The 27908-nt window shown below is 38.6% G+C and overlaps 1 protein-coding gene across 10 annotated transcripts in view; it reads right to left on the bottom strand.

Moving 5' to 3' along the window:
- Positions 1-1902: 1902 nt before the first annotated feature.
- The window catches only part of greb1l (GREB1 like retinoic acid receptor coactivator), a 60808-nt gene continuing 34802 nt past the window's right edge, over positions 1903-27908 (bottom strand). For 3 of the 10 annotated variants that reach the window (XM_055032678.1, XM_055032679.1, XM_055032677.1), the window contains 32 exons: positions 24369-24516; positions 23292-23483; positions 22992-23168; positions 22659-22835; positions 22046-22168; positions 21568-21690; positions 19013-19150; positions 18772-18897; positions 17721-17858; positions 17364-17549; positions 16497-16796; positions 16290-16418; positions 15897-16031; positions 14843-15043; positions 14084-14264; positions 13066-13255; positions 12044-12180; positions 11614-11956; positions 11029-11144; positions 10557-10789; positions 9794-10359; positions 9118-9223; positions 8212-8358; positions 7974-8116; positions 7721-7882; positions 7372-7576; positions 6265-6427; positions 5594-5821; positions 5375-5516; positions 5051-5251; positions 4467-4605; positions 1903-4037 (listed from right to left, as the gene is read on the bottom strand). In XM_055032678.1, the coding sequence (XP_054888653.1) occupies positions 3874-4037; positions 4467-4605; positions 5051-5251; positions 5375-5516; positions 5594-5821; positions 6265-6427; positions 7372-7576; positions 7721-7882; positions 7974-8116; positions 8212-8358; positions 9118-9223; positions 9794-10359; positions 10557-10789; positions 11029-11144; positions 11614-11956; positions 12044-12180; positions 13066-13255; positions 14084-14264; positions 14843-15043; positions 15897-16031; positions 16290-16418; positions 16497-16796; positions 17364-17549; positions 17721-17858; positions 18772-18897; positions 19013-19150; positions 21568-21690; positions 22046-22168; positions 22659-22835; positions 22992-23168; positions 23292-23483; positions 24369-24513 (5856 nt within the window). In that variant the 5' untranslated portion in view covers positions 24514-24516 and the 3' untranslated portion in view covers positions 1903-3873. The remainder of the gene's footprint in view (positions 4038-4466; positions 4606-5050; positions 5252-5374; positions 5517-5593; positions 5822-6264; positions 6428-7371; positions 7577-7720; positions 7883-7973; positions 8117-8211; positions 8359-9117; positions 9224-9793; positions 10360-10556; positions 10790-11028; positions 11145-11613; positions 11957-12043; positions 12181-13065; positions 13256-14083; positions 14265-14842; positions 15044-15896; positions 16032-16289; positions 16419-16496; positions 16797-17363; positions 17550-17720; positions 17859-18771; positions 18898-19012; positions 19151-21567; positions 21691-22045; positions 22169-22658; positions 22836-22991; positions 23169-23291; positions 23484-24368; positions 24517-27908) is intronic. The other 7 variants (XM_055032680.1, XM_055032682.1, XM_055032683.1 and 4 more) reach the window with 7 other exon arrangements.

Raw genomic sequence — 27908 nt, 5'->3', positions numbered from 1 at the left:
TTTTGGTCTCTGGAATTGACTCAGTCCACGCTGGCTGGCTTAGCAGCTGATAGGATATGCATCACTGCAGCGGTGGATGTTTTCCACAAAAGGCTAACTGTAATCCTGCAGTACTCCACTTACCTAAAGTGCAATCCCCCAATAAGTCCACTGACAGAATTTGTTTTTCAGCTGTATGGTGTAGGGAAGCATTTGGTTGAATTGACTTGAGTGAATTTGTTTTACTCTGAGGGTGAAAAAAAAATCTTATTTGTATAGCTGTGTTTTGATTATTGACTGATGGTGTCGCACTCTGTTCAAATGCAATGCTATGAACAACTAATCATTAGACCCATTAAATTCAGCCACCCATATAATTCAGGCTGAATTAAACTAAATTCAGCCCGCAGGTAGAACCTCCTGCAGGCTCCTTGCTTCTTCAACCAGTTAATACAATAATATTTGTTCTGCTTTCTGTGAAAAACCCACTTTCTTCATGATTCATGATCATCCTACAGAAGCTTATGTTGAATCTTTGATTGGATTACCTTATTCTGTCAATGCATTTTGAACCTTATGTCAGAAAGACTTAATAGTTGGAAAATATTGTGCTACATCAAACTAGGCACAGGAGTCCCTCTGGGATGTGTACTCAGTTCTTGGCTCTTTGTTTTGTTTGTTCTTTGGTAACACAAAGTAATTCTTAAATGTGACACAAAACAGCTTATGTTTGCTTAAGTGAAACTATTAGAACGAGGAACAAGACTGGAGGGTGATTATTTACTATACAGTAAAGTAGTTTAGGAAAAAATGTTGAACATCATTAATAAAATAAAAATACTTGCACATTTAATACATGCTCTTAGCATATAATTGTAAAACTTTTTGATACTTTGCAAGTATCAAGGTTCTCCCTTTCTTACTATTTAAGAAGCATCAGAAATCTAACAACTCTTGGAATCAACCGCTTTTTGTCGATTTGTCTTATAAGCGCAATATAAAATGAGCAGACATTAAAGTGCAAGGCTCTTATTACTGGTGTGTCTTTGTCATCCTAATCTGTCAGGTGCTGGCTCAAAATAGTCATGTGTCATATCACACTGGAGCTGGAGGTAGATGGAATGTGCTCTAATATTATCTCACAGGAGCTGAAATAGTACTGTCCCTGGACCGGCATTGCCCCTGTGCCCTTGCAGCACTCCAAGAGAAGATTCCAGCGTTCATTAAGAGGCCATTTCTCCTATGTATGATTGATTAGTGGGGTTATTGTGCATGGAGACAGTTTATCTGGAGATGTGTTGAGGAAAGAAAAGCAGGAGAAAGAGTTTCATAGGTGTACATTTTTTAAATGCAAACTAAACTTGGATTCTAAAATGAACTTTACCAACACTTTTACACTTCAATCCCTTTCACAGATTGGTTCCCAAATTTTGAATCTTTTAATATTTCTGCTACTTTGCACAGTTCAGACCTTCAGAACTTGCATTATTCAGACATTTTGGGTTTCAGGGAAAACGCAGTTTGCAAGTGTCAAGGTTCTCCCTTATCCTGTTTGAACTGTTTTAATGCTAAACTTGCTAGCAAGTCATTGACAATAAACAGAATATTTTAGCTCAGGTTGACAGCTAAGATGCTTAAATATTATCATGGCAGATCAGACTAAAAAATAATATTTGAGTAGTGTTTTATTTTGAAGACAAATTTAATATTTTTGACATGGAAGGATAACAGATGAGTAAAATAAGCCAATTGATTAGTTAAACCCAATCTTATTTAATTAAGAATATTTTGAAATTTGTTCTTTTAGACCAAATTTGATCCAAATATATGCATTGTTACACAGACAACTAATTTAATTTTGTAAATCTTAAGTTTATTTTACTAGAGTAGAATTCATGAGAAAAGTCAAGTAATAGCAAAAGGAAAACTCAGAAGTCATTTTTATTACATTCAGAATTTTCAACAACAATGGGACTCTACTGTTATGTTATTCACAGCCAGCAATCACAATGGTAAATATGAGGTAGATCAACCAGGCACCAAGGCTACCACTGAGCTGCATGAGACACCGAGACATATTTCAGCAAAGATTGTGAGAGCAAGTTGCATATTAAGTATTAAATTATTTAAAAAAGAAAGAAAAAGAACGAAAGAAAACAAAAAAAATAATGCTATGGACCGAGTCTTATGCGTGGAATATTTCTGAGGGAGCTGTTGTTTGCTGTATATTATTCAACTAGAAACTTGAATAGTGCAAGTTCACATCTCCTTCCCTCCGATAACATTCAGTATATCTAAAACAACATCCATTTGGGTTCCTGTGCAAAACCTTCACAGATGTTTTTAAAGAGGGAAGTGCCCCCGCCTCAGAATGCAATCAAATATCTCACTTGAACATGATTATCAGTCCAAAATACTTGTCAAATAAATAAAGGGGGAAAAAAAAACTCCTCCATGGACCTGATTTCCATTTGTTGATGAAAATTTAACACATGGACACAAAGGGATACAAACATATTTTCATAGATATATCTAGGTAGATTTCTTCTAGCTTTTTTGCAACAAAAAAATGCAGAAAGACACAACCAAAATACACTGGCAAGAGTATCACAAGGCGGCAACATAAAACCATGAACTGTCAGTGGGTAAAGGGATGACATAATATATTAATAATGTAAACAAAGATTTCAACAGTACAGTAGTTCAAATTCTAATTATTCCTTCTTACTTTCAAACATTTCTTTGACTTGTATTTTCTTTCTTCATTCTGATTGGTCATTATGACAGATTATTTGTGGCTGTGTAAAACAATTAAGGCATATTCTTATGACAACCCTGTGGAGAAATGCACAAAAACACTTTTCAAGTATGCTTTTTTTTTTTTTAACAGTGTGTCACCTCATTCTTCCTTTGATTACCCTTCCTATCAACTGTGGGACATTAGTTTAAGCAAACAGCGAAGAAGCTAACTGCCTCTAAACATCATTACAGGAGCAGTCCTAGGCACAGTTAGAAGCAAGGCAAAAGGCAGTGACAGAGCCTGATTATGACATTTAATTTCTCTGACGTTCAGAATTTGAGTCAGCAAATGTCTAAATGCAAATTATTTTCTCTAACACATGGGCTGATCTTTCTGATTGGCATTACACATTAATAATATGGATTTCAAATAGCAGATAGACTTTTTTACATTCTTTAAAAGTCATAGCTTGTAAACTCCCTTATCTGTGACAACAAAAATTAAGTCATTTGGAAAGTATGACAGCACTCACGGCTTCTTCTTGGAAAGATTATCGATGCCACATTCATGTTTTAGAGGCACAGTAGAAAAAAACCCCCAACAATCTGCTAGATTAATAGTTGGTTATTAGTCAAATCCCATTGGTAAAAAAAAAAACATCGGTTGCTAATAATATTGGAAATTGCTTGTGTCGCAGCCTCTGTTGTGATATCACTTAGCTATGAAGCGTTAATGAGCTTCTTGGAGTTTCAAAGGCTGAACTGGAAAGAAAATGGAGAAGGCAAGGTGCAGCTGAGTCTTTGGTGCCAACTTAAGCTAATAAGCAGGGAGAAGAAAACGTAACGCCTTAAATCCCTTAAATCTCCCTCAATTTGAAACCCTGAGATAAAAACGTATGTCCAGACTTGGACCTACTGGATTTAAAGTTCATGGACAAATGAATCCTCCATTAGTCCTGTATCGGATCCACATTTGCCTCAAGAAAACAAGCAACGCTTCAATTGAGCTGTGCTTCTTATAACCTGGAGGCAGTTTTCCTTTCGATAAAAACAAGCTCAAGTGGAGGCATGAAATTAACTGCTGCAGAGGAGATCCAAAAGTACTCCTAACTGACCGAGATTCTCCAGCTGCGCAGCTACAGAACAATTGTGGGTTCAAACATGGCGGCCGGTCAGGAAGTAGAGGGGCCGATCCTCGCTACAGTTGGCCGTCTGAAACTCGTCCCGCAAACGAAACTGCCACTCGTCCTCCAGCTCCAGCCGGACGATGGTCTGACGCAGGGAACTTCTGTCCTGGCAGATCACACAGAGGGTGGCGCCTGAGGGCAGAATCAAGGTTATCCCAGTGGCTCTGGAAAATATTCACACTGCTTTTTGTGCATATTTCCATGTTACAACCACACACTTGTAAGAGTGTGTGGTTTGTAAGAATTGCTGTAGTACACTTAAAATGATACCTGGTGGTCAAAATATTTTAAATAAAAAAATTAAGTATTTTTATATTTAAAAATATGAAACGGATGGTGTCAATTTGTAGCCTCTTTTTTCTGGGACCAAGCTGTCATAAATATACACACCACACTAGAAGTTTATTTGTAAAACCAAAACCTCATATGCTAGTACTTCCACTTAATATTTATGCACTATTTTGTATTATTACCATAAATAAATCCAATACATTGAAGTATGCAGTCGTAATTCCACAAAGTGAGTTAAAATTTCAATCTGCAAATATGGAGACCTGTCACCTTTCAGGAAGCGGAAGTTCTTGAGGAGCCCGGAAACAACAAAGGAGTCACAAAGGTAAAGTAGCAGGCCACTGAACACCAGACCCTGATGGTTGAGATTGGTGGAGTGTGGGCGAGAGTTGATGTAGCACACAGAAATCTGAAATAAGAATGTAAGATACATCATCACTGCTGCGAGAGTAAAATAACGTAAACGTGAGGTGGTTTATATTGCCTAGAAACTTTCTGAAACTTGTGTCAGGAAGTTTCTGGGTTCATCAGAACAAACAACTGTGCATATTGAGTGGAATAAAGAAAAAAAAAAAAGAAATGTTTACATAAGCAAACTGTTTGCGCTGAGGTTGTGCAAAGTCACAAATATGATCTCATACACAGAAGTTGCCTTGTTAGCATTCGCTGCCTGCATATGTGCTTGTAAGCAGGTCAGAATGTTCTTTGAAAAGCAACCCAGCAAAAACTTCTTGTTTAAAGATATTCTACAGAATGAAATTTTCAGATTTAGAACACAGGTATAAGAACTCCTCGCTGTTTAAATCTTGTACATGTAGCTGAAGAGGTCAGCTGAATCTCCTGGGAGATCTTACCTTTGGGCTGAGGTTAAGGTAACTATCGATGGACAGAACTGGGTTGTTTCTGTTCTGAACAGCTTTCGGAAACAGTCTGTGGCTGCAGCTCTGCAGGAAGTTTTCCAGCAGGAACTGAGCCGGTGCGTCTAATAGGGTCTGCTCGCTGTCTGGGGCACAAACGTACTGAGACGGGCTGATCGGAGCCTTGTTTTCGATTTCCTGAGGAGACAAAAGTAGGCTCGACAGGGTGAGGTTGTGCTTTGTGGAGAAAAAAAAAGAAAACTTACATTATTTGATCTCGTTGGCCTCAATGAACTGTCAAAATACAAACGAGATACCCACCACAAGCTTCGGTTTAACAACAAAATCTTTTTTTCCCCCAACTGGAATGTGTTTTTTCATCAGGAAAAAGTTGTTAAAGCGGCATATAAGCAACCCGCTGCTGTTCACCCTCAGATTAAAGTCCACCTCCTCACAATCGTACCTGCACACGACAGCGGTGACCAATAATCAAAATCTCTGCAAATGTTATTAACAACTAAAACGCTGACGCGAACTTACCGATTGAGGTCATATTGAACGTTCTGTGTCAGGTCCACATTAAGGAGGACAAGGTCGTGGAGGTGACACCGACTGAAGGGGTCTTGGGGAGTCTTGTGGGCCAAGCTGCTGCTCCACTTACGAACACCGCAGATAGCATACAGGGAGATTTTGGGTGTGTTTTCCATGTGCTGCAGCACTGTTTTCAAAGACACATTGGTGATGCCTGAGCTTCCATCTGAAGTTTCACTGAGGAAACAAACGAAAGGAAGAAAGGTTTCAACTTTAGCAGGTCTGTAATTACCATAACAATGCAAAGTTTAAGCTTCTAATAACACAATGCTGAGTGCAATGTGAAAAAAATGCAAAGTGTGTAGCTATTTGGGTAAAATGAAAATAGGATTGACAAAAGATAACTAACATAACCACCATACGTCATCAATTTGAATAGTTTTTCTAGGGGTGTTTAGTTTATAAAGTCTAGTTTGTCCCAGACAGGTAGTACTGAGGAGTTCTCAGTACTGAAATCTAGCCAAGATAGGCAGTATAACCACAAAAATAATAATTACCAATTTGTTAAATTTATAAACTCCCACAGTAAATTGTACATGATTTGTTTAGTTTATCTTTTCATTTCAGAGATTGTCTCCTAATTTTGGGGGGAAAACAAGGTTATTCCAACTCTGTTCTACCTGCCATCTGTCGGCTGGAAGGTGTTCCACAGCACACATGAGTCGTCCATCATAACGATGAAAGGCCATACATCTTGTCTCTTTACACCTTGCTCCTCCAGGCGGTTCCTCTCCAGCTCTAGGTTATGGTATGACAGCTCTTTGATCATGAAGCGAGCAGCACCTTAAACAGACAGGAGCCTATTACTTTGTGTGTCATTCATATTTCCTTAAAAGTACAACATCCAGTCGGTCCTTCAGCCTTAGCAAATTGATGCTAATGAGTATACCCATGCTGTCCTCAAATTGCACGGTATAGGTATACATTATACATAAAATGTGAACTATTGTAGTTCAATAAAAAGCAGAAAGTCACAGTTTTTATGGTACAGAACACAGTTTACGTTGCACGGTTATACAGCACAAACAGCATGTCCTGAATGAGAACACTGGCAGGGGGCCACGCTTTAGAGGTCAAGGTGACAGCTGTGATCTGTCAGGTTGCAGCTTAGCTTTGCTGCACCTCTTTCTGTTGATGTTATCATACAGGGCGACTTCCTCAGATTGACAAATAGAAGCTTTTACCTTTCATTTTCACAAAACATGCTGTAAATCACAAGTGTAATAGCCAATCACCACACTGGCCTAAATGCTGCAGTTATTATCCGCATGATGGGATGTAAACAAAAAGGTTGAGAAACCTACACGTCACATTCATATATACATAAATATACATATATCTGTATTGCATGTATGTAATGCACACATGTTGTATTATTAAATTTTATCTTAATAATTTTTCTCTTTGTTCTTTAATTTGACTATTTAAAAGATTCAGTGGTGATTAAAGATATGCGTCCATATCTGCGGCTTTATAGCCTGTAATTTTACAGCACACTCCACATTTATTGGTAAAGATACATACAATGTAGTAAAGCAAGATTATTTTGTTGAAGCAGCACTCTGAGAATTTCAGAAGAATGTAACCTCATGCTAAAAAAAATTATTTCTCAACAAAATCAACAGTAATGCTATAAATGCCCCCCTAAAAAGTAGTACTGAGGAAGATTAGTTAAAAAGGACATGACTATGAGTTTACTGGACTTGTTAAGACAGTAAGCCACTCACCAACTCCAGCACTGTTGAACATTGCTGGTAGGACGAGCAGGATATGATTGGGCCAGTACTTCCTGTAGTGGGGCATCTCAAACTGTTTGACCACCAGGATGTGCAGATGAGTGGCGCCCTCCATGGCGTGGAAGAGGTTGAGCAGCCCGTGCTCTTGGCGTCCTGTTGTTGGAGTGAAGATTGGACTCTTCAAAAGATCAGGGTCCTGTGCAGAAGCATAAAGACAAATGAGTATGGTATAACCATTTCTCCCCACATAAGACCTTGTTTGATCACACATTATGCTGATGATATATTTGTTTAGTGAACTTCTTTTATTCATCTACTAGCTAGAGACGGATTATCGAACCTTTGTGGAGACGAGAGGTAGTCGTAAACTTTCCAGATGGCTCCCCTGATGACTGAAAACAAAATGCTGCTCCTTGGCTTTAGGAATGAAAAACTGGAGCTGGACCTCCTCTCCCAGCATGGATGAGCAGAAGGTAAAAGCATGTAAGGAGCACTCTGACAGCTATAACACACAAATGTATTATTTGTAGATAGAAGATTTTAGAAGATGTCTATCAATCACAAAAGTTTGAAGGAATCTGTATGTAGCTCACTTGTGTCGTAGGAACTGCCTCACAGTACTGATGACACTGCTCACAGTGGTGAAAGGCATTATGGGCAGCAAAACGGCTTAGACGTATTGACTTGGTCACTCTCTTGCCTTGTGTTTGGTTCTCTCCTTCTTTTTTAAACTCTGCTAACAAATTACATTGCATGTGTTTTAGGTATAGCACTCACATTGCAAACACTTTTCAAATGAAAGATTTTAACTCTTTCAGTATGATTCCTGACCTTTAAATAACTTTGGCATCCTATCAGAGTAAACCGGGCTGGCCTTCCTGAATTTAGGATCTCTGGGATTGGGGTCAAAGGGCAGCTTTCGGATGTCTTCAATGTCGGGCCACTGTGTGTTTGCTGGAGTCGTAGCATCTGTAGTTTCTGCAAGGTAAAAGTGGGAAAAACATTTGTTAGTGATACTCAACAGCATGGTGGGAGCCTGTGGAATATATGTTTGAGCTTTCAAACTCAGTTTGTAATCGAACATGATAGATATACATTTTCTAACATCATACTTACTATAGAGAAACTGTAATTGACTAAAATCGGTAAGAGGACAAAGCCCTACGATCAAGAAAGTGTTCACAAAAATCTGGTCGCTAAATCTCTGTTCAGCAGCTTTAAACCACTAACAAGAGGTTCAAAGTTGAACATCAGTTATCTTAATGCGATTTATGCCAAAATATCTTTGAGTCCTTGTTGATACTGGACATCAAACTTGTCAGTACAGTCAATATCTAAGTGCATCCATCACCTGAGAACAACATCTTTCAGAAAAATAACATCCCCTGGACAAATTAGTGGACAATCTGTAGCTTCTGACTGTCATTTGATGTTTGAGTATCATAAATGACCAATGTTTTCCTTTTGCCATTGATTACACTTTTTTTTTCTTTTTCTTTTTTTTAATATATTTTTTACATATTTCTAAATTTAAAAAATATATTTTAATTCCAGATTCAGGATGTTGGTGGTCTTTTAAAACTTGGCATTATTCACCAAATAACAAATAAATGAAAACTATATGCCTTCTGAATGACAGTTAGAAACCATTAACATGTAGTTGTTGCCATTTTTCCCACCATTTTTGAAGGGAAAAAAAATGATGAGAAGAAATACAAAAGCCCTAGTGATTCTCACCTGCCTCTTCATCTTCTTCATCATCATAGACATCAACCTCAAGCAGTCTAATAAGCATACGAAACAGGATGCGTAAAAACTGCAAGTAAGCACCAGTTTTTCCCACCTGACAAAGGAAAAGAAAACAATATATGGAATTGTGTAATAACTCTCATATGTCTAAGTGAATATGTAACAATTTGCAAGCATTTGCATTTGCATTTAAAGATAATATTGGTACATTTTTTTCGTTTACAAGATAGGCCCCAGAGATAGTACCTTGCAGAAGCATTCATAGACCTTGAACTTTTCACATCATGTCTGTGTATGTCATTGGGTTTTTAAATACTAAGCCAGCAAAGTGTATATGTGCAGGAATACACATATATGCACAGCTATGAAGTCAGATGAAAAGTATCCATGGCTTTCCATTTTTTTTACAGATAAAAATCTGCATTGTGTTATGAAATTTGGTAACAAACTGGATTCAGAAGTCAACTAATAAATAAACTAACAAAATAAATTGTGACTAAAATGTGACAAAATGCCTAAATCTTCAATGACTATTACAACTTTTGTAATAATCATTATTACAAGGCACTTCATAATTTCTTCAATAAAATAAAAACAAATTATGAAATGAATCAGACATTTCCACAAAATCTCTTTGAAAGGAACATGCGTGTGTTTATTTTACTTGTGGAGGTCCGCTGAGCAGCAGGCGTCGTGGATGCGGCACAGGTGGTGCTTCATAATCAGCGTGATGCTGCCTGGCAACAGTCCACTGTCGGTAGTACAGGCTCTGGTCTGCCCCCTGCAGGTTCTGTGTGATGAGTGGCCTCAGTGGACTGCTCCAGGACACATCTGCATGAGGCAGAAGTGAGAAGGAGCTCAGCTGACTCCCCGACTCCCCTGACAGTAGGTTGTACGCCGCCCGTGACAGGATGACTGTTCGCGGCGAGACCCTGGAGCACTTGGACGCTCGTCCACACTGCGTGGACTGGCTGGGCTTCTGTGTGGAAGAGGAATAGGTGGAAGGGGAGGATGAGGAGGAGCTAGAGTAATTGGAGGGAGGTGCGTTGGGGGCTTTCAGAGGGTTAGAGGGGAGCTGGCTTCCCAGAGAATCACACTCTTGCTTGAATCCTTCGGTTAGTGTGGCCACATCTGAGGTGACGAGGCCTTCGGGTTGGGAGGTGGAAGTGGAGGGCTTCTGGAACGAATCAGTCAAATCAGATGAACTGACTCCATTCTCTGCCAGCGAGCCTTATTGAGGATGTAGAGAGAAACAGAAAATAAAAACTAAAATACAAAATTTTGAGCTTTAAAATGTCTAATGGTTTGTAAAAGTTGGGCAAAACTTATTGAAATATGGCAAATTTGTCACACTTTATTTCCTGTCACCAGATGTAGTTAGCGTTTGTGTCTTTAGCATGACATTCCAGAATTTCTCAAAGACTCACCAGATGTTCTGGTTGCAGCGCTGCCATTGCTCTGAGGTCTCTCCAGCTCATCCCCGTCATTCAGGCTGCCTGTGGTTTTTTCTCCATCTGATTCCCGAGGAGCCGTAGAAGTCTTGGACTCCTGGACAATATCCAGAGAAACATATGTGCAGGCGAGACCCACCTCCTGCTCCAGGGCGGTACGGGTCAGGTAGCTGGAGTCTATCAGACGCAAGTCCGTATATTTCAGAGACCTGGAGGGTCAGAATTGTGAAGATTAGATATTTTATTTGCTAATTTTCTACAAGACGTTTGTTCTGAAAAATTATTTTAAACTAAAATAAATAACCGGAATTATGAAAATCAATTTTCCAAATCATTAAATTTATTTATTTTAAGTCAAAAGAAACTGCATGACATTGATTCATGGCCACTGTGGAAATCAGCTGTCTGTGGGATGTTTCACAGCTTTATGTGTGAAGAGTGTGATTACCGGGGGAAGGTTTCTCCAAGTGGGTCTTTCCCTGTGAGAATGATGATGCAGGGCAGCCCCTCCAGATCCTCATATGTGTGTGGCACCCATTCTTCATTCTGACAGCCTCTCCATGTCTGCGGCAGAAAAAAAACACCAATTTTTTTAAACTAAATGATTAATTTAAATGGAAGAACATAAACATGAGCATTCACAGCTTTTTAATATTTCCAGTCCAGTTTTTCTGAGGAATATGAAGAAAATATTTAATTTTATAACCTTTCACAACTACTGGGTTCTTAGAGGTTTATTTTTAAACTACAATTTATCACAAATGTTGACATTTTCCTTAAACTTGAGAAAACTTTGCTGAAGCAAAACCCAAACCCCCTCTGGGTTTTATGCAACATGACAAAGTGGAAAAGAAAAAAAAAAAAGTTATAGTCCAATTTTCAAGGTAACCGAAACAAACTTTTTTAAAGTAAGCAACTCAAAATGTCAAAAATATACTCATGCGTGTTGGGTTGCATTGACCATCAGCAGTATCTGGCTGAGACAAGCTGCCATGAAGAGAAAAACAGTGATTCTAATTTGATGTTTTCTCACCCTGAGGAAGTTGATGAAGTTTCTGGAAAGGTTGAGTTCAGACGCTGGACTTCCCAGCAGTACTGCGAAGCACAACTGTAGTCCCAGCTTGTCCCTCACATCTTCCAGTCTCTCTCGGGCCAACATCGCCAGCTGCAGCGAAGGTACGCGTACCAGCAGCATGTGGCCACGGCCCTGGGAGCCCTCTCGACTCGGAGCGTTTATCAGGTCCTCCACCATGGCGAGGGTCTCCGGGGTTATGTGATCCCTCAGGGACGGGGAAGAGGTCAGGGCCATCATGGCCTCTGTGTATTGCTGAATCAGCAAGTAGCTGCGAATCACCATGCTATGGAGGTGGGGATGTCTGGGAGCCGTGTCGGAGAGTTTATCTGATTATAATGATTCATTGTTCAGGTTTTTAAGATAAACTATTCCTTGGTGTCAATCTTACCTCTCCAAGAGAGTATGAACCATCTTCTCAAACGCATCATCACAGCGCAGGATGGGGCTGGCCACGCCCCACTGCAGGGAGCAGCTGTAGTCCCTCAGGCCAAAGTAGACCAAATCATGAGGAGGCTGCTCCCTCTGCTGGAAGAAAATGTTCATAACAACAAAATAAATGTGAATGGCCAGAAAACTCCTTACCATGTACAGCTGTGCATTTGTTTTTTCAAACAGTCACTTCAATCTCAATTTTGTGGAGTTAAAAAGCAAAGCACAAACATCCCCTATTTCCTTTATCAGTTTGCTGTGAATATATTTTTAGTCCAGCAGGTGGAGTAGTTGAGCCACAGGTGGAAAAGTGATCATTTCTGTTGTTGTAAACAAAGGGTTTTTCATTAATGAGCTAGATAAAAACATATATTTGAAATAAATACATTAATTAAGATCTTACCTTTAAATGAGGCCATTATTTAATTCATAAAACAAAATTAAAGTCAGTTAATACTTGTAATATAAAATATTTAATGTAAAAAGACTAGGCTAGGATTTGAATCCAGGACCTTGTGACTGCAAAGCAGCAGGGCTACCAACTATGCCTCTGTGCAGCCCATATCATAATAATGACACTAATAATTCAGCAAATACAGGAGCTTTGGACACTAGTCAGAAGGAAAGTGATAATTTCCATATTTTGATAAAACCAACATTTTGAAAAGAAAGATAATAATTTGAGCTGGTTATTTAATTTAATGTGTAATGCTTATAACTTAAAAATAATGTCAAAATGTTGATACATGAACAGAATACTGAATAAAGAGATTAACTGAGAAAGCAACTATACCACAATGCATAATAATAACAATTTGAAATGATTAAGTCACACATTTAAAGTACTGATACTGAAAGTTTTACATGATAAATAAATGAATACATAAATAAATGGTTAGTTAAAAATACAGAATGTCACAACGTAAAATGTTATTTGTTATACTCCTCCTTCAGTGTGTTTTGTGAGGGTAAACAACTCACCAAATGGTCACTGGCTGGCCAGTGAATCTCATTGTGGATGCTGATCCGGGACTGGTGGGTCTGCAGGGTGTAAGGGAAGCAGCTGACCTGCAGAACCAAGAGGTTCATGGCGTCCAGGACTTCCTGACAGTTCACCACCCGGTCAGCCAGACCCTGCAGCTCTCCATGACACACAGAGCCTGACAGGGCACTGGTGATAAAGGTGCATCATGGAAAATTCAGAATCTGCACATTTCTACTGCAATGTGCAACAAGTTTAATAAAAACAAATCTGATCTGGGCCATGGACATGCACAAAGTTTTTCATTCTTGTTGAATATCTTGGTCCAAAAACATTCTGAAAAACAGATAGTGATATAATCCCATGTTTCTAACAACATGGTGAAAATACCACTGGATGCAAGAAATGTTCTCAATGCAAAAATGATATGTTATGGCCTACAATTATGGGGAAGACTGTTGAATTAACAGTAGTCCAGAATTTAAACTTCTTTTTGCAAAAATTTTACTTAATGTTTAAATGGGTACTGTAGAGACGTGCATTGTTTTAGCTTAAATTTTGAACAGTAATCAGCCTGTTGATTAAGTGAAGAAAACAATGATTTCTGCTGCTTTTCCAACTTGCAACAAGAACTGAGTTCATATGAATTCATATTTCGTCTGAATGTCACCTTACCTCTGGCTGTTATTAGCTTCAGATTATAGATGTTCTACAATGTATTTAATTTGTAAATAGTTGTGTATCCAAATTCCCCCAAACACTAATGCAGTGCAAGTGCCAGAGATCTTTACCACACATTAAAATCATGGAAATAGACTATAAAAATACTTGCCTAGGTTTAATAGCTTTCAAGAGAAAGTATTGGTTTTCATTTGTTGCAGCTGTACTCTAATTTATTTAGGGTTTAAGATGGACAAGGTTGAATTTCCAGTCATAACAGCTTTATTTTCAGTCAGCTCTCCAAACTAAGAAGTGGTTTTTCAAATATTTATAAAAGACTATAAAGCTTTTCATCACCTTGTGAGGTCGACATGTGAGTTGTCATGGATGAGGACAAACAAGGTGTAGGGGTTTTGCTTCACTTTCTTCATGAAAGCCTCCATCTTGGTGTGAACATCAGCGTCTAGTCGCACCACATACTTCTCTGATTTCTGGTGGGCTGTGGACGTATCTTCATTTCCCAAATCCACAAGCACCCCTGAACCAAAAAACAGATGCTCACTGAAAACAGGACTCACCTTTTTAAAACTGTGATTGAACAGCTTCCATACAGCTGTACATTTTTCATATTTGAAATGACTCAAATTACCATAGTCCTGAGTTCATTTAGCCAATGTTTAAACTATAAATGCAAGAGTCAAGTATGAATTTTCCGGAAAACCTGGAAGATTTCCACTGGAATTAAGGGAGACAGCTGGTTGGGCGGATGATGGAAGAAGGAGATTGCTTAGGGAATTTGGATACGTGGCCACGTTACAGTAACCTGTGATTTATCATGTGATGGAGCGATGTTTCTCCTTTAAGATTTTTTTCTTTTACTCTGAGTGTTTATGGAAGGATGACAAGGAGAAAAAAAGAGAAGTAATAATGACAATTATTATTTAAAGAGAAGCAATAATGACAATGAAGGAAATAAACATTTCCCTCCCATGTTCTCCAAACCTTTCCAAGGCTGGAAAATACAAAAAATATAAATCCACATTTCTCCATAGTTTATTAAACAGTGTAGGAAGTGTATTATTGAAATCTTAAATAAAAACCGCAGTCCAACATTACCTGATTGTCGGATGCGCTGGGCTGTCTGGTGAACTAGAATGTGAGATGGAGGAACCAGAACCAGAAAGTCCACTTTACAAAAACGACCTAAATCCAGATTCTGGGTCCCTGAATCAGCGATGGAGCAGACTTGAGAGAGAAGACTTCGAGCCACAGTCAGCTGGGCCGGATAGATCTGAAAGACTCTATTTAAGAGCTCCACTGCAGGGGAACAAGAATGAGGCACTATATGGTAATATGCTGCAAACTATACATCCCCCCCATCCATTTTCTTACACCTTTGTCCCTTATGGGGTCAGGAGACTGAAGTCTATATGGTTCTTATTTTATATGTAAGTTTAGAAGTCAATTTATGACTTTGAGAGAAAAAAAATCAAAAATACTCTAATTAAGTAGATATATTTATTCAGCACGATAAAATACAAACGAAAATATCGGTGCAATTCATGAGAATTTACAATGAAGATTTAAAATTTAAGATAAACCTCTGGTGTCCAAATGTTATGCACAGTGTGGTAAAAAAAAAAAGGCAAATTGACAGCACTTAGGACTTTTCTTCAGTTAAAAATACAAAGTAATTTTTGCTAATTCTGTTCTTTTTTAATGGTAATCAATGAACTGATAAATTAAGCAGAAAATAATGTATTATTTTAGGTCCAAAAAGGTTCTCAGTTGGTTGCCTTATTTTGGGTCAAATGTTTTATTGGCATGGGATACGTCTTAGTTTACTTCTAGCAGCAACAATGAAAATGTTTCACAAAAACTTTTGCTATATTTAGCCTAGTTTTAAGATACAGGAATTTATCTATATTTTAGAGAACGTTATGTGTAACCTCACCATGAGCCACCACAACAACTAATAATTAATTTCTAATTAATGGTCTCATGTTTATGGATTTCACCATCACATAAATACAGAAATTGTAATAAATTTCAAAACACTGAGATACTGATTGAGTCAAGTTGACTTAGAGATCAAGAGGCTGCTGAATTCTGGTCAGAAACAAACAAATTCAATTAAAATAAAGTTTACTAGTAAGCAGAGGAGTCCAACCTGAGTCTGGTGGTGGTGACATACTGGCAGGCTCCTGTGAGTAGATGTTCTCAGTGACATCGCCCTGGAAGGGCTGGATGACCTGACCTTTCCTTCTGCGCTGATATCGTACGAGCTGCTTGTCAAGATTGTCCCCTGAAAGAAAAAAGTAAAAACAGTGGCCATAATGACATAGAAACAAGCACAACTTGAGCATAAATCTGATAAACAGGACTCTTTATTCTTGATCATCTCGATGTTGTGCAATGAAGCACTCAAACTGTTTTATTTATCTTACAGAGAAGAGAAGGTTGTAGATAAGACATGTTTACCTATTGCAAAAAATAAATAACATGACTCAAAATAGTTAATATACTTAAGCAATAAAATTCTCAGGCAGACAAGAGAACCTACCAAGCGAGGTTGTTTTGAAATGAGTTGCCAGGACTCCGACTTTCCCTGTGATGAGTTCGTAGCTGATTTCCTTCAGAAACTCGTTGGTTGTGAGCATTCCTTCAGCTAACGCGCGTGCTTGGTACTTTCCTGAAGGGAAAACAAATATTAAGATTATCTGAGCAACTGTGTGCAAGTTGATTGTGAAAATCAGCGCTTTAGACTCACCTAAAACAAGCACACAGAACTCGTTGCCATTCATTTTTGAGGCACATATAATGACAACGTAGGTTGGCAGGCGCTGCTGATGCTGAGGACCCTCACTGAGAGAGCGCAGGGACTCAGAAATTCCCTCCCCCAAAGAATTGTGGGTTACCACGACCTGCACGCTGCCCCCGGAGACGCTCGCTTCCAGTCGAGCCAGCCACGGAAGCTGGGATGGGGAGATGGCTGGATTCCCAGGACAGCACAGCATGGCCTTTAAGACGATCTGCTCCAGCTCCTCCCTCAGAGGAATCTGGTTTGAAGCTGCAGAGGCGGTTGAAATAAAGAAATAAACTTCATCAGATTCCTTTGCTTATTGAGTGAATCAGGATGATGATGATTCAGATGATTAAATCATTTTATTCTCATAATTTGCCGCAAAAAGTTCATTGAGTAGGTGTATTACACATATTTGAATATTTTGAGCATTTGTTCATGTTATGTTTCACACTGTGAAGATTAATCAAAACATTTTTAAATCTTAATATTTTACAAAAGCCTATAAAACAGTAACTTTGATATAGAAATAATAGGCTATGATCCAGACATCTTTAAAGAAGGAAGCTCTTCACAGTGTTGTGTCCAAGTCTGTTTTGCTACTGATGAAAAGTTCAGCAGTAGCAAAAACAGAATAAGCAACACTTTTAAAGAAAACTGGGCTGAATTGAAGTTTTTAAAATACCGTTTTGTTCATAATTTATCTATGAAACAAGACATTTGCATTTTACAGTATATTACTTAAATAACTTCAAAATAATATTCAGATTAAGCTGATGTGAATGGTGCTGCTTCTTTTATTGTTACTTACATATTTAATGAACAGTTGCTTACCTAAGCGTGCAAGATACTGCAAAGTGAGCAGGATCATCATCTCCACACTGAGCATCTGGCTGCTGTGGAGCCCCAATGTCTCCAGGTTTTTTTCTGTCAGCTGGCTGCTCTTATAGCAGCTGACCAGCAGGGGGCTCACTACTATATTGCCAACGTTCCCATAGAAATAAGGTAAAGTGCCATGCCCTGAATGAAACAGTGAAAATGTTTGTTTTCATACATAGAAAAAAATCTCCAAAAACTGTTTTCTTCATGCACAAATACAACAAAATTTATTGTTTCATTGCGTTTGCTTTGTCAGACAGAGTGGATTCAACGTGTTTAGCATAAAACAGATGAGTGAAAAGAAACTTCTACCAATGAGGATGATGGGACGAACGCCTGAGGAGTTGAGCAGGTTTTCAGGAACGATGACGGTTTCTCCTGCGTTGACAGGCTGGGGCTGAATGACACCAGCTGCCAGCGGCTGAGGAGAGGACACAGCTAATACAGAACCTGCAGCATAATTAAGAAAAAGAGTCAGTGCTCCCACATATAAAAATAATTATTAATTATACTTATTTGACAGCTGCAAATACAGTGACTATTTTTGTTGTTTTGGTAATTGTTGTCTTGACATTTGAGAAAAAAGAAATAGAAAATGCAATTTTACTGAAACATAGCAAAAGTTTAGATGTTTCTCCTGAAAAAGATTAAAGCAGACCCTCATTTTAAAACAATGATATGGTTAAAAACTTTACACTTTAAAGTCAGAGAACAAAAACTAAAGAAATCAAGTTTGTAACAAAAAAGAAATGAGCATGTTTATATGTTGAAAAGCATCTCAGGTTGATGTAAAGCATGGTAGATGACCTGTAATACTGAGGGGCAATGGACCTTTGAAATCCCTCTCGTGCTGAAATATGCAATACAAACAAATTTGACGACTCTGTATGATGTCTGACCTTGTGATTTTTGAACTATTATTTCTTGCAGTGGGATTTTCCACACTGAGAGAAAGCACTAAAGATGAAGGTTTGATTATTCCAGATTTTTATTGTTGGAGCTAATAATAATGGAGAGGGATACAGTTGTGTATCAACTCCTATTACATAATGACTAGACAGCTTCCCCAAGAGTAAAATTATCAACATTATTTTGGCACTTAGAGTATTCCTGCTCTATCTCCATGGCCACACAGAGTGAATCATCCTTAACAACCAGAGGAGCTAAGTGACGTCAGGGGAAAATCATCTCCACACAGGAGGGATGGAAAGCCACAGGAGGGAAAGACAAAATTTATGTCTCTAAAAGAACAGAGACTGTGCTCAGAGGGTCACAGACAGAGATTTGGACAGTCAATAAAAAAGCAATAATAGTCAAAAGTAGAATCTAGTTTTAAAAAACAATATAGGGCTGAGAAACAAACCTGGAGAGCCAACTATTGGGCGAATTGCGGGCACAGGGACGGCGGTGGGTGGGACTGGGACCAAGGTGCTGGGATGCCAGCTGCGATGGCGCTTCTTTGGGGGACCGGAGTTCATTGCAGAGGATACTGATCATTAAACAGAGACCAGAAACAACATTACATACAAATACAGCAGCTCAGAAGAAAGACAAGCTGAAAATGAAAGAAGAATAACAGAGAGAGAAAAAGAAAACGAGCCTACCGGGACTGTCTCCTAAATCAGGAGTGCGATACCCCTGAGAATGTGGAACCAAGGAGACCTGCGAGGGGCTCAGCAACGAAGTGTGCACATCAACACCCAGGCCGTTCGTTGGACCGTTCACCCTAACAGCGGTGGGTACTGCAAGCACACACGTACACACAGAGCACGTTACATTCATAAATCACATACAGCACCTTCCTAACGTATCCAAGCCTTTCAGAGATTTATGACCAAAAATCTGAAAAATGTTGTGACCATAAATATTCAACCACCCTGGGTAGATACTTAGTAGACTTGTCTTCATTTAAAACTTTAGGTCTTAAGCAGTTATATTTCTATTAGCTTTCCACTGACTAAATGATTGTCCAACTTTCTTCCAAGGTAGCTCAAGCTCAGGCAAATTGGATGTGAACAATAATCATTTTTTAGGTACTGACAAATTCTCAATAATCGTTTTACAAATGATTATGCTTTGTTCTAAACTATTCTGAAATTATGAATCTCTGGCCTAGTTTTAAGCTCCCAACAGGATTTCTTCCTGCGTTACCTAAAGCTTATGAATTTCCCTATCTTGCTGAAGAAAAGCCTCCCAGAGCAGGATGCTTTTACTGAAATATTGTTGCTATTTTTGATCCTACCACAAAATGCTTTCATCTGACAAAAGTGTCTGCATTGAAATGTTAATTGTCTTTCTCTCAACAGATTCAACAATATTACTATTCTCTTTTAAGGGTTAAAATTGGGGGAACAAGAACAACCAAAAGCTGCCCTGTCAGCTGATTCTCTCACCTGAAAATTAATTTGACCTGAGAATTCAGCTGTAAAGTGGTCAAATGTGAAAAGGTCCAAGAGCTGTGAGTGCTTTTCCAAGGTACTGGAGTAATGCTGCAAGCACATTCTCAGTCCTTAAAGGTAACATAACGCATAGTCATTACAAATTATTGCATTTCTTTTAGAGCTGCATAATTAGTGTGATATGGAGGCCCTTCCTGCATGAAATGCTTGCCAGAAATAGAATTTAGCTTATCAACAGTTTGCATCACAATGCATCACAATGTCAGAGGGAAGGTGGGGGATGGTCACCTAACTCCCAAGCAGCATTCCCATGCCTGCAGGTCAGGGTCTCACGCTCTGCTACAGCCTATTAGCCAAAGGTTTGTTAACATTTTCCACGCTGACATGACTTCATGTCCTGTGACTCTTCTCACAAGACCCTACATGTGTAAAATAAAGACTTTAAAGCTTGCATGAATCGGCGTGGCAGAACTGAATAGTGCACTAACCTAAACTGAACGGCCAGGTTTCTCCATGCAAAACTAGTGAACTTTAGAATAAGCGAAGGTGGGTCTATGGTGAGGCTGCAAGATTCCTACATCTTTTGGAATTCACCTCGTTTCCTTTCATTAAAGGAATCTGAGGCATTTTTCAGTCATTAAATCCTCACCCTGCCTCTTGGCTAACACGCCCACCTCATCTGCACCTGTTGCCACTATTTACACTCAAGTCTCACCCAACCAAAAAAAAAAAAAAACCTGACAATGATCGTGGACTGCTGAATCAGCTGTAAAGTAGCAGAGAGTGGTGCAAAAAGCTACTAAATAACAAAACAATAAACAGTAAGAAAAATAGAGCCGTATCCACATCAAAGTGTTATTATATTCAGACAGAAAGGGCCTAATGATTTTGGTTTCTTTCTGATGCCTTGTTTTCTATCTGCTTTAAAACGACTTTTGTGAAATGTTTTTTTTTTTTGTTTTTCCCCATTGGTCAAACAACCACTTGACAATTTCCCCTTCTTCATCTACTGTCAGCTCTGCCCTGTGTTAAAACATCAGGACATGGCAGTGCGTTTCTATTCACTTAATAGTGTTGAATAAAATTAAAACTAGTTTTCATTTGTAACTCCTGGACTGAAGCCATTCAATGTATATATGCACATATTTTCCTTGAGCATGTAATTGTCTGCAGAGGACAAACAATAAATTTAAATGAGTCAGGACTAACAGTGGCTTATTGATTACCTATACATGCATGTCTGTTACGATAGGACATTTTCCCATCTCATACCGTGTGATGCGCAAGATGCTGCAACACCAATCATTATGTGTGGCCTTTGCTTGTCAATATCACAACCTTGTAAAACGCCTAATGGGTAGCAAGGCCTTAAGAAAATCATTACAGCGTTTCTTCCTCCAATATTGATTGATGTGCATGCACATGCTTGTGTTTATGTGTGCAACTTGATTTGGCAGTGTGTCTAAAGAGGCCAAAGCAGAGGTTAATCTTTGGCTTATGGTCAGCAGCGACTCCTTTTTGATGCACCACATAAAGCGACAGCCTGTATCTAAGCAACGTCTTTCATTGTAAGGACAGGGTCGCTCAAGTGTCAGGTGTGTACAGGTCGATGCGGTTGCTCAAGTCTTTTAAATGTCCAGTGAGTGTAGATAATGTTGGAGTTTAACTGTTTTTTAAGATGCAAATTTATATCAAAATACAAATTGCATTTTGCAATTGTGGGGAAAAAGTTATTCGTAACACAGGGAAACAGTCTATACCTATTGGCAAAGTTTTGTTTCCGGGAGTGGAGGCCAGAGGTTTGAGGAAACTGCAGTCCCTTCCAAGATCATGACTGCCAAAAAAGACAGAGGAAGCTTGTGCCATCCGAGTGGGAGGGGAATCTAGAGCGAAAACAAAAGCAGTTTGAAGAAACTATTCAGAACCACTGTGTTAAGTTGAAGTGTGAGATTTTTTTGATGATAATTTGACTGTCTATAAAACATTTAGAAAGCTATAACCCTCCTCAATTCTTCTTCTTGATCCAGTAGATGTCATTGAACTTAAAAATAATTATGAGTCCCACTGGTGAGACCAGTACAAAATCTTACAAAGTCCTGGACTGAAGCTGTTCAACACATTTAGCACAGTGGCTCCATTCAAATGCCAGGTTTCAGTGAAACTCAAATGCATCATTTGTGAGTCTGAGCCATATTTCTCTCAACAAAAGAGTTTAATGTTGCAAACACACAGCCTCACCTGAGAGGGAGAAAGGGGACGAGCTGTGTCCACTGGTGCCTCCGTTTTCTTTGCTGCTCAGAGACGAGGATGAACTCGGTTTGGAGGTCAAGACGCTGCTGGAAAACTGGCGGGTTTTACTGTCTAGGAAGGCAAGCAGAGGACAAACTGTACATTGTTGCACATTAGTTACTAACTGTTTTGTTTTTAAGTAATAAAAACACACACCAATAAGCTTTTTATTCAATTTTGAGAAATGAAAGAAATAGCTTTTACACTGAGTACATATGCAAAAATGATTCACCTGTGCATCAACTACTTAAAAAATGTACATAAAAGAGTATTATTATTATTCTATTAATTAGACACACTAAAAAGTGAGTGATTCTGCATCAGGCCCAATCTCAGCTGCAGCCATCACAGACATAGGATGCATTTATCCAAATAAAAAATAAATAAATAAATTGCTATTTAAAAGAAATATTCTTAAGTAAAACAATTCAATTTAATTTAATTTTATTTCAGATTTGGCAAAAAATCTGAAATTTTTATTGAGGTCAAATAACATGTCTAAACATTTATATGCCATGGTGTAAAGATGTATAAATCCTGCATTCAGCAAGGAGGTCCTTACCTTTCCAGCAGATAAGGGGTCCTTTGCACAAAGCACCCTGTGAATTCTTCACTAGGTAGTATTTTAAGTGCTTCTGCTTCTTGGGTTGGGTGGATAACTTCAGGTTGATGTGATTAGAAAACTCTGTGAAATATCTGAAACCCTTTTCACCACAGCCTACACAGTTTCCTGAAAAACCTGGATGGAAAAGTAAACAATGTAGAAATTACTACTTTTTTTTTCTAAACCTATTACCTGAGTTTTGCAGTGCGGTTGTTTGGCCAGCGCTGAGTACTCATTTCACCACGAGTACTAAAAATGATAATCTGTCTGAGATCATGAGGGCAGACTGACCTAAAAGTGCATTTTTCCCATTCTCGTCGGGCAAAAAGCGGCGGTCCACGGCACACACCAGAATGTGCTCGGGGATGCTGGGAGACTTGGCACCGACTAACTCAAAGCCCGCTGGGACTTCAATGGGCTCTGCTGCTATGGTGACGAGACGGAGGTCCTTTCCAGCCTGACAAAATCCTGAAGAACGACAATGCTTTTTCAGATGAGGGTCAAATCTGAAGTGACACCTGTATAACTGTCCTGCATTATGAATTTTCTAAAGAGAATGTTTTGGAGAAGTTATTTTTTCTTAAAGTAAACCTGTTGAGATGATACCATCGAGTGTGCAGCAGCCATCAGGCGCAGGAGTTTGCAAGTAGGGAAGTGGAGGGCTGCTGCTGTCTGAGTCATCGTCATCCTCCAGCTCCTCCAGATCATTGGAAGAGTGACTGTTCAGAGGATCCTGACCCTCCTCGCCCTGGAGTGGCATGTCAGCTTTTGACTTTACATCTGCTGGAAACATCCCATGTGATTATTGTCACCAGAGCAATAATCACATCAAGTCACATCAAGTAAAACCATTTTCTAACTCCTTTCATATACAAATGTACAAAAATCCTTATTATTGATAGCAATTGCAGCCACAAAGTACAAAGTACCCTGCATTGTTTTTAGTGACTGTGATAAATAAAGAACTGAGCTGTGCATTATCATGAGCAGCTCCAAAGCAGTAGTGGTAGCCATAAGCTGAGGGATTTTCTCAGTAGGATCTGGGAAGCTGGGTGGTGGATGTGAAGATGGATCAGTTAAATGCAGGGGAATCCATGAAAAAACTTTAGATTTTGGTTGGAGTTTCTCCTTCCATCAGAACAATAACCTCAGACAAAGTTCAGACCTACATAAATCCCATAGAAATGTGCTGGAAGATGTGAGGATATTCACAGAAACTCTCCAGCCACTCTGATTGAGCTTCAGCTGTTTTGCAAAGAAGAGTAGGCAAATTTAGAACAGCTGGTGGAGACGCCCCAAAGTCTTGCAGCTGTAATTGCAACAAATTATTGACGACAGCAGTACCGAACATTAAAGTGGGTGAGACTTTACATTACACTACATTTGAACACCATGCATTGTTTTCAATAAATATTCCAATGATGCATAACTTTGTGTTGTTTTATCACTTATCCTCTCGTACTCTAAAGTTTATTCTTGAAACGAATTGACAAAAAACCCTTTATTTGCTTTCTCGGGCAACAATATTGTTAATGTATTTTAATTCCATGAAAAAAATATAAAAGAAACTCCTCCATTTAAAATCTAAATGTGAAAATTCTTTATTTAATAAATATTGCTAAAGTTAAAAGTCAGATCATGTTTTTCTTTGTCTCTGGAGGACTCTACCTGGATATGCCTCCGGCTCCAAGTAGAGTTGAGTAAAGATGGGCTGCGGATCTCCGCTGCTGGAGCGCAGCGACGCTTCTATTGAGTTGTGGAGAGCCTCCTCGAAACGAGCAGACTTTAGCTGCCCTGCGTACGAATTTCCCATTATCTGTGACAGTACATAGAGAAAGGGGGCAGCAAGGTGAACAATGTTCAACATTGTTTATCTCAGCTAATGGATTTAGCATCTCACATACTGTAATAAGAGAAAGCTTCATAGATGGCAAAGCCACCACAAACCCTTTCCTTAGTCTTTTTCTGCTGAGAAATAGCTCACAATGAGTTGATTTGAAACTTTGTTTACAACCAAAAGTAAATACAACCAGATATTTGACCAAAAATTTGATATAATTAGCAATAATTACACTTCATATATGAAGCTGTAGATGTATTTAATGTTTGTTTTGCTTTATTCTGCTGTGAAATATTAAAATAACTTGACTTAGCAATTTTATACAATGGAAATCATTTCACTTTTTACATACAGTATTTAAAATGGAATATCTTATTCTAAAGCTCAGTTAGATTCTCTGGCTCCAAGTCAAAATGGTTGAAGCCAGTGGCTTTTTCACAATCATTTCTGGTCTTTCTCAGCCTTCTGTCCATTCGTGTCACTGTGCCTTCAGCGCCCCGACCTGCCCCGCCACCCCCAGTGTCCACTGTGGGACATCTGCTGAGGTTGTTCCTGTGTGGAGCTGTGATTGGCTGGTTCTCTGGTGCCAGGTGGCAGCTGGACAGAGGGTAGACCATGTGGTCTGAGAATAAATTAAAAACAAGACCAAGAGGAGGAGACAGAAGAAAGCATAACATGCGACTAAAACAGAATAATAGCTACGATCTGGTGGAGTTTCTTTTCCAACTCTCATATTTTTAGTTTGTCAAAACACATCAGAGCTGTTCCTAACTTAGGCAGTCAAACTGTGAGAGATGAAAAGCAGAAGACTAAACTAAAAAGTGGGGGTTGGCCGCTTTCCTGACACACACGTTTGACCCGAAATGTCTCTTTCATGATTGTCCTTGGACTACATTCGACTGGTGCAAACCACTGCTGTGGTAAACACCACAAGAGGCAAAAAGAGGAGGTCGAGCTTGGATACTTCAAGTGTATCAGAAAAAAATGTCTAATCTTATTATTATTTATTTTTTAATCTTCTCATTAAAGTCTGACAGAGATTCCTTGCACTTTTTGAATGTCATATAAATGGCCTATACTAGACCAAATTGTTTTGTTTAAAAATCAATTGAATAAATTAAATGGGAAACCCTTTGATAAAAATCTGACTTAACGGATTATTGACAAAATAAATGTGCACAAAAAGTATAGCATAATTTAATACATTTAATTTAAAACAGAAAAAGGAACTCTTACTCCGATTGCAAACCAAAAAATTTGACCTAAATCAAGGTCAAAGACAGAATAGGGTGGTTGAATTCAACCCACCTACAACATCCCCCAGATTCACCTTAGCAAATAAGAACAAACCCATAAACACCATGAACTTTAAGCAGAAAAATCAACCTGATCTTGCTTATGGTAAGTCTGAGAAATATGTTGATCAGGAGAGCCTGATGTAGTTAATAATATGTTAGTTACATGTCAGTGGTAGTTAATTTTGTTTTGCTTGTATTTAAATTGCTGAATGCATTTGAGTAGCCTGAATGAAGAGTTGTTTTTTTCCCCTACAAGTTTTGCACACTGCTCTTGTGAATCCTATGAGTTGCAATACTAACTTTGGCTCTACTGTATCAGCTGCATGATGTCAAAGCAAACAGGCCCTGTGTTCTGAAGGGAGTTATTTGTATCCTGGGAAAAAAGACAAATTGGTTCATAATGACAAGTTTATACTTGCATTTCTATGTCAGATATATGTTCTGAATGGGACTGAGTATTTTACAATAAATGGATACCAGATTCCAAATACATTTCCATGTAAACCAAGATAATAATAACAATATTTAAACCTTTGTATCACCTATCACTCTTATTAGAGCTTCACTCAGAGTGATGGGTGGTGCTCCTCTAGTTCCCACACTATGACTGTCTGTATGTTTTGCATCCAGAAAACCATTTAAAACAGTTAAACTTTTTACTTTTTGTAATCGAGAGGACTGTGTTGGAGATTAATTTGAGCGAATTGATGAACAGTGTGCAGCAACAGGTGGGGGCACAGCCAGGACTACACCACTCTCTGGGACATTTTCTGGTTTTGAATGCAACACTTTATGATACAAGAATGCTATATTGAAACATTTTATTGGACATTTGGTTACTATAACTTTTTAAAACTTGATACACTGTACTATGATGTAATATGTATTTACCATATTTTGCGGACTATAGAGCACACCATACTATAAGCTGCACCTACAAATTTTTTTGAAAAAACTGGAAAAGTACATATATAAGCCGCACCGGGCTATAAAACACTAGTATCTGCCACTCTTGGTTTTCCATAAGGACGCAGCTTGTTCTAAATAAAAATGAACACTTTCTTCTTTGATTTCCAATTTTAACTTCCAATGATTCACTTCCTGCTACAGAGCAGGAAGTGAATCCACAAAAGAAAATTCCACAAAAAAGCCTCATTGGGCCACAAGCCGCTTGGTTCAAAGCGTGGGAAAAAAGTAGCGGCTTATGGTCCGAAAAATACAGAAATGCTTATAAATAGTCTCTACAACAGGACAAAACTCAAGTCTCTCTTTCACTTCTATGGTATCTCTCACTTTTAACCAAAGTCAGTGTTTCAGAAATAAATACATACAGCTATGGAAACACACCTTTTTAATACCTTGGTGTATGATAGTAGGAGTAACTGCTATTTCTAAATATTAATTCATGTTACGTTTTAAATTTTAATTCAACATTTAAAATGAATGGCAATGACCATACCTTAAAACTTAGCTATTTAATTTGGTATTGTATAAACATTAACTCTAAATCTCAAGTTACACACAATGAGTTGGAACACAGTTTTGTTTGACAGACTTAAGTCTAAAAAAAGCACAATACAAATTAAAGTACTGGAGTATGCTACAAAAATACTTCAAAGACCTCACTTAGGTTGATTGTAAAGTTAGACTGTTTCAAAATTCAAGACCTAATAGTTTTGCTGGATATTAGGGCTGAAATGATTCCTCGAATGATTTGAGCACCTCGATTATTAAAATTCCATCCGTTCGCCTGCCACCCAACCCTACCACCTCAATGTGGCCACTCCAGGCGACATTTCCTGTATTCTCAAACCCGAAGTTTGACAAGCATGGGGTAAGGTGAAAAAGACAAGATTACCATTGCCTCACTTCGCGGTCATTGCCATTAGTAGCTTAATACAATACCGCTCCAGTACTTCTTGCCTAGCTGACTGAGGAAGGTGACTGCAAAGAGTTGCAAAGATTTCCAGAGGGAACTTTAAAACGACTACTCTCTGTTGATGAAGTTCGTCCTCTTTTCTTTTGTGCATGGTTGAACGTCCATCAATGATGGGCATGTTTGTCATTAAC

Source organism: Poeciliopsis prolifica, unplaced genomic scaffold, assembly GCF_027474105.1.
Source record: "Poeciliopsis prolifica strain line A6 unplaced genomic scaffold, Auburn_PproV2 SCAFFOLD008, whole genome shotgun sequence".
Classification (NCBI taxonomy): Eukaryota; Metazoa; Chordata; class Actinopteri; order Cyprinodontiformes; family Poeciliidae; genus Poeciliopsis; species Poeciliopsis prolifica.
This window is presented reverse-complemented; position numbering and strand designations above follow the sequence as displayed.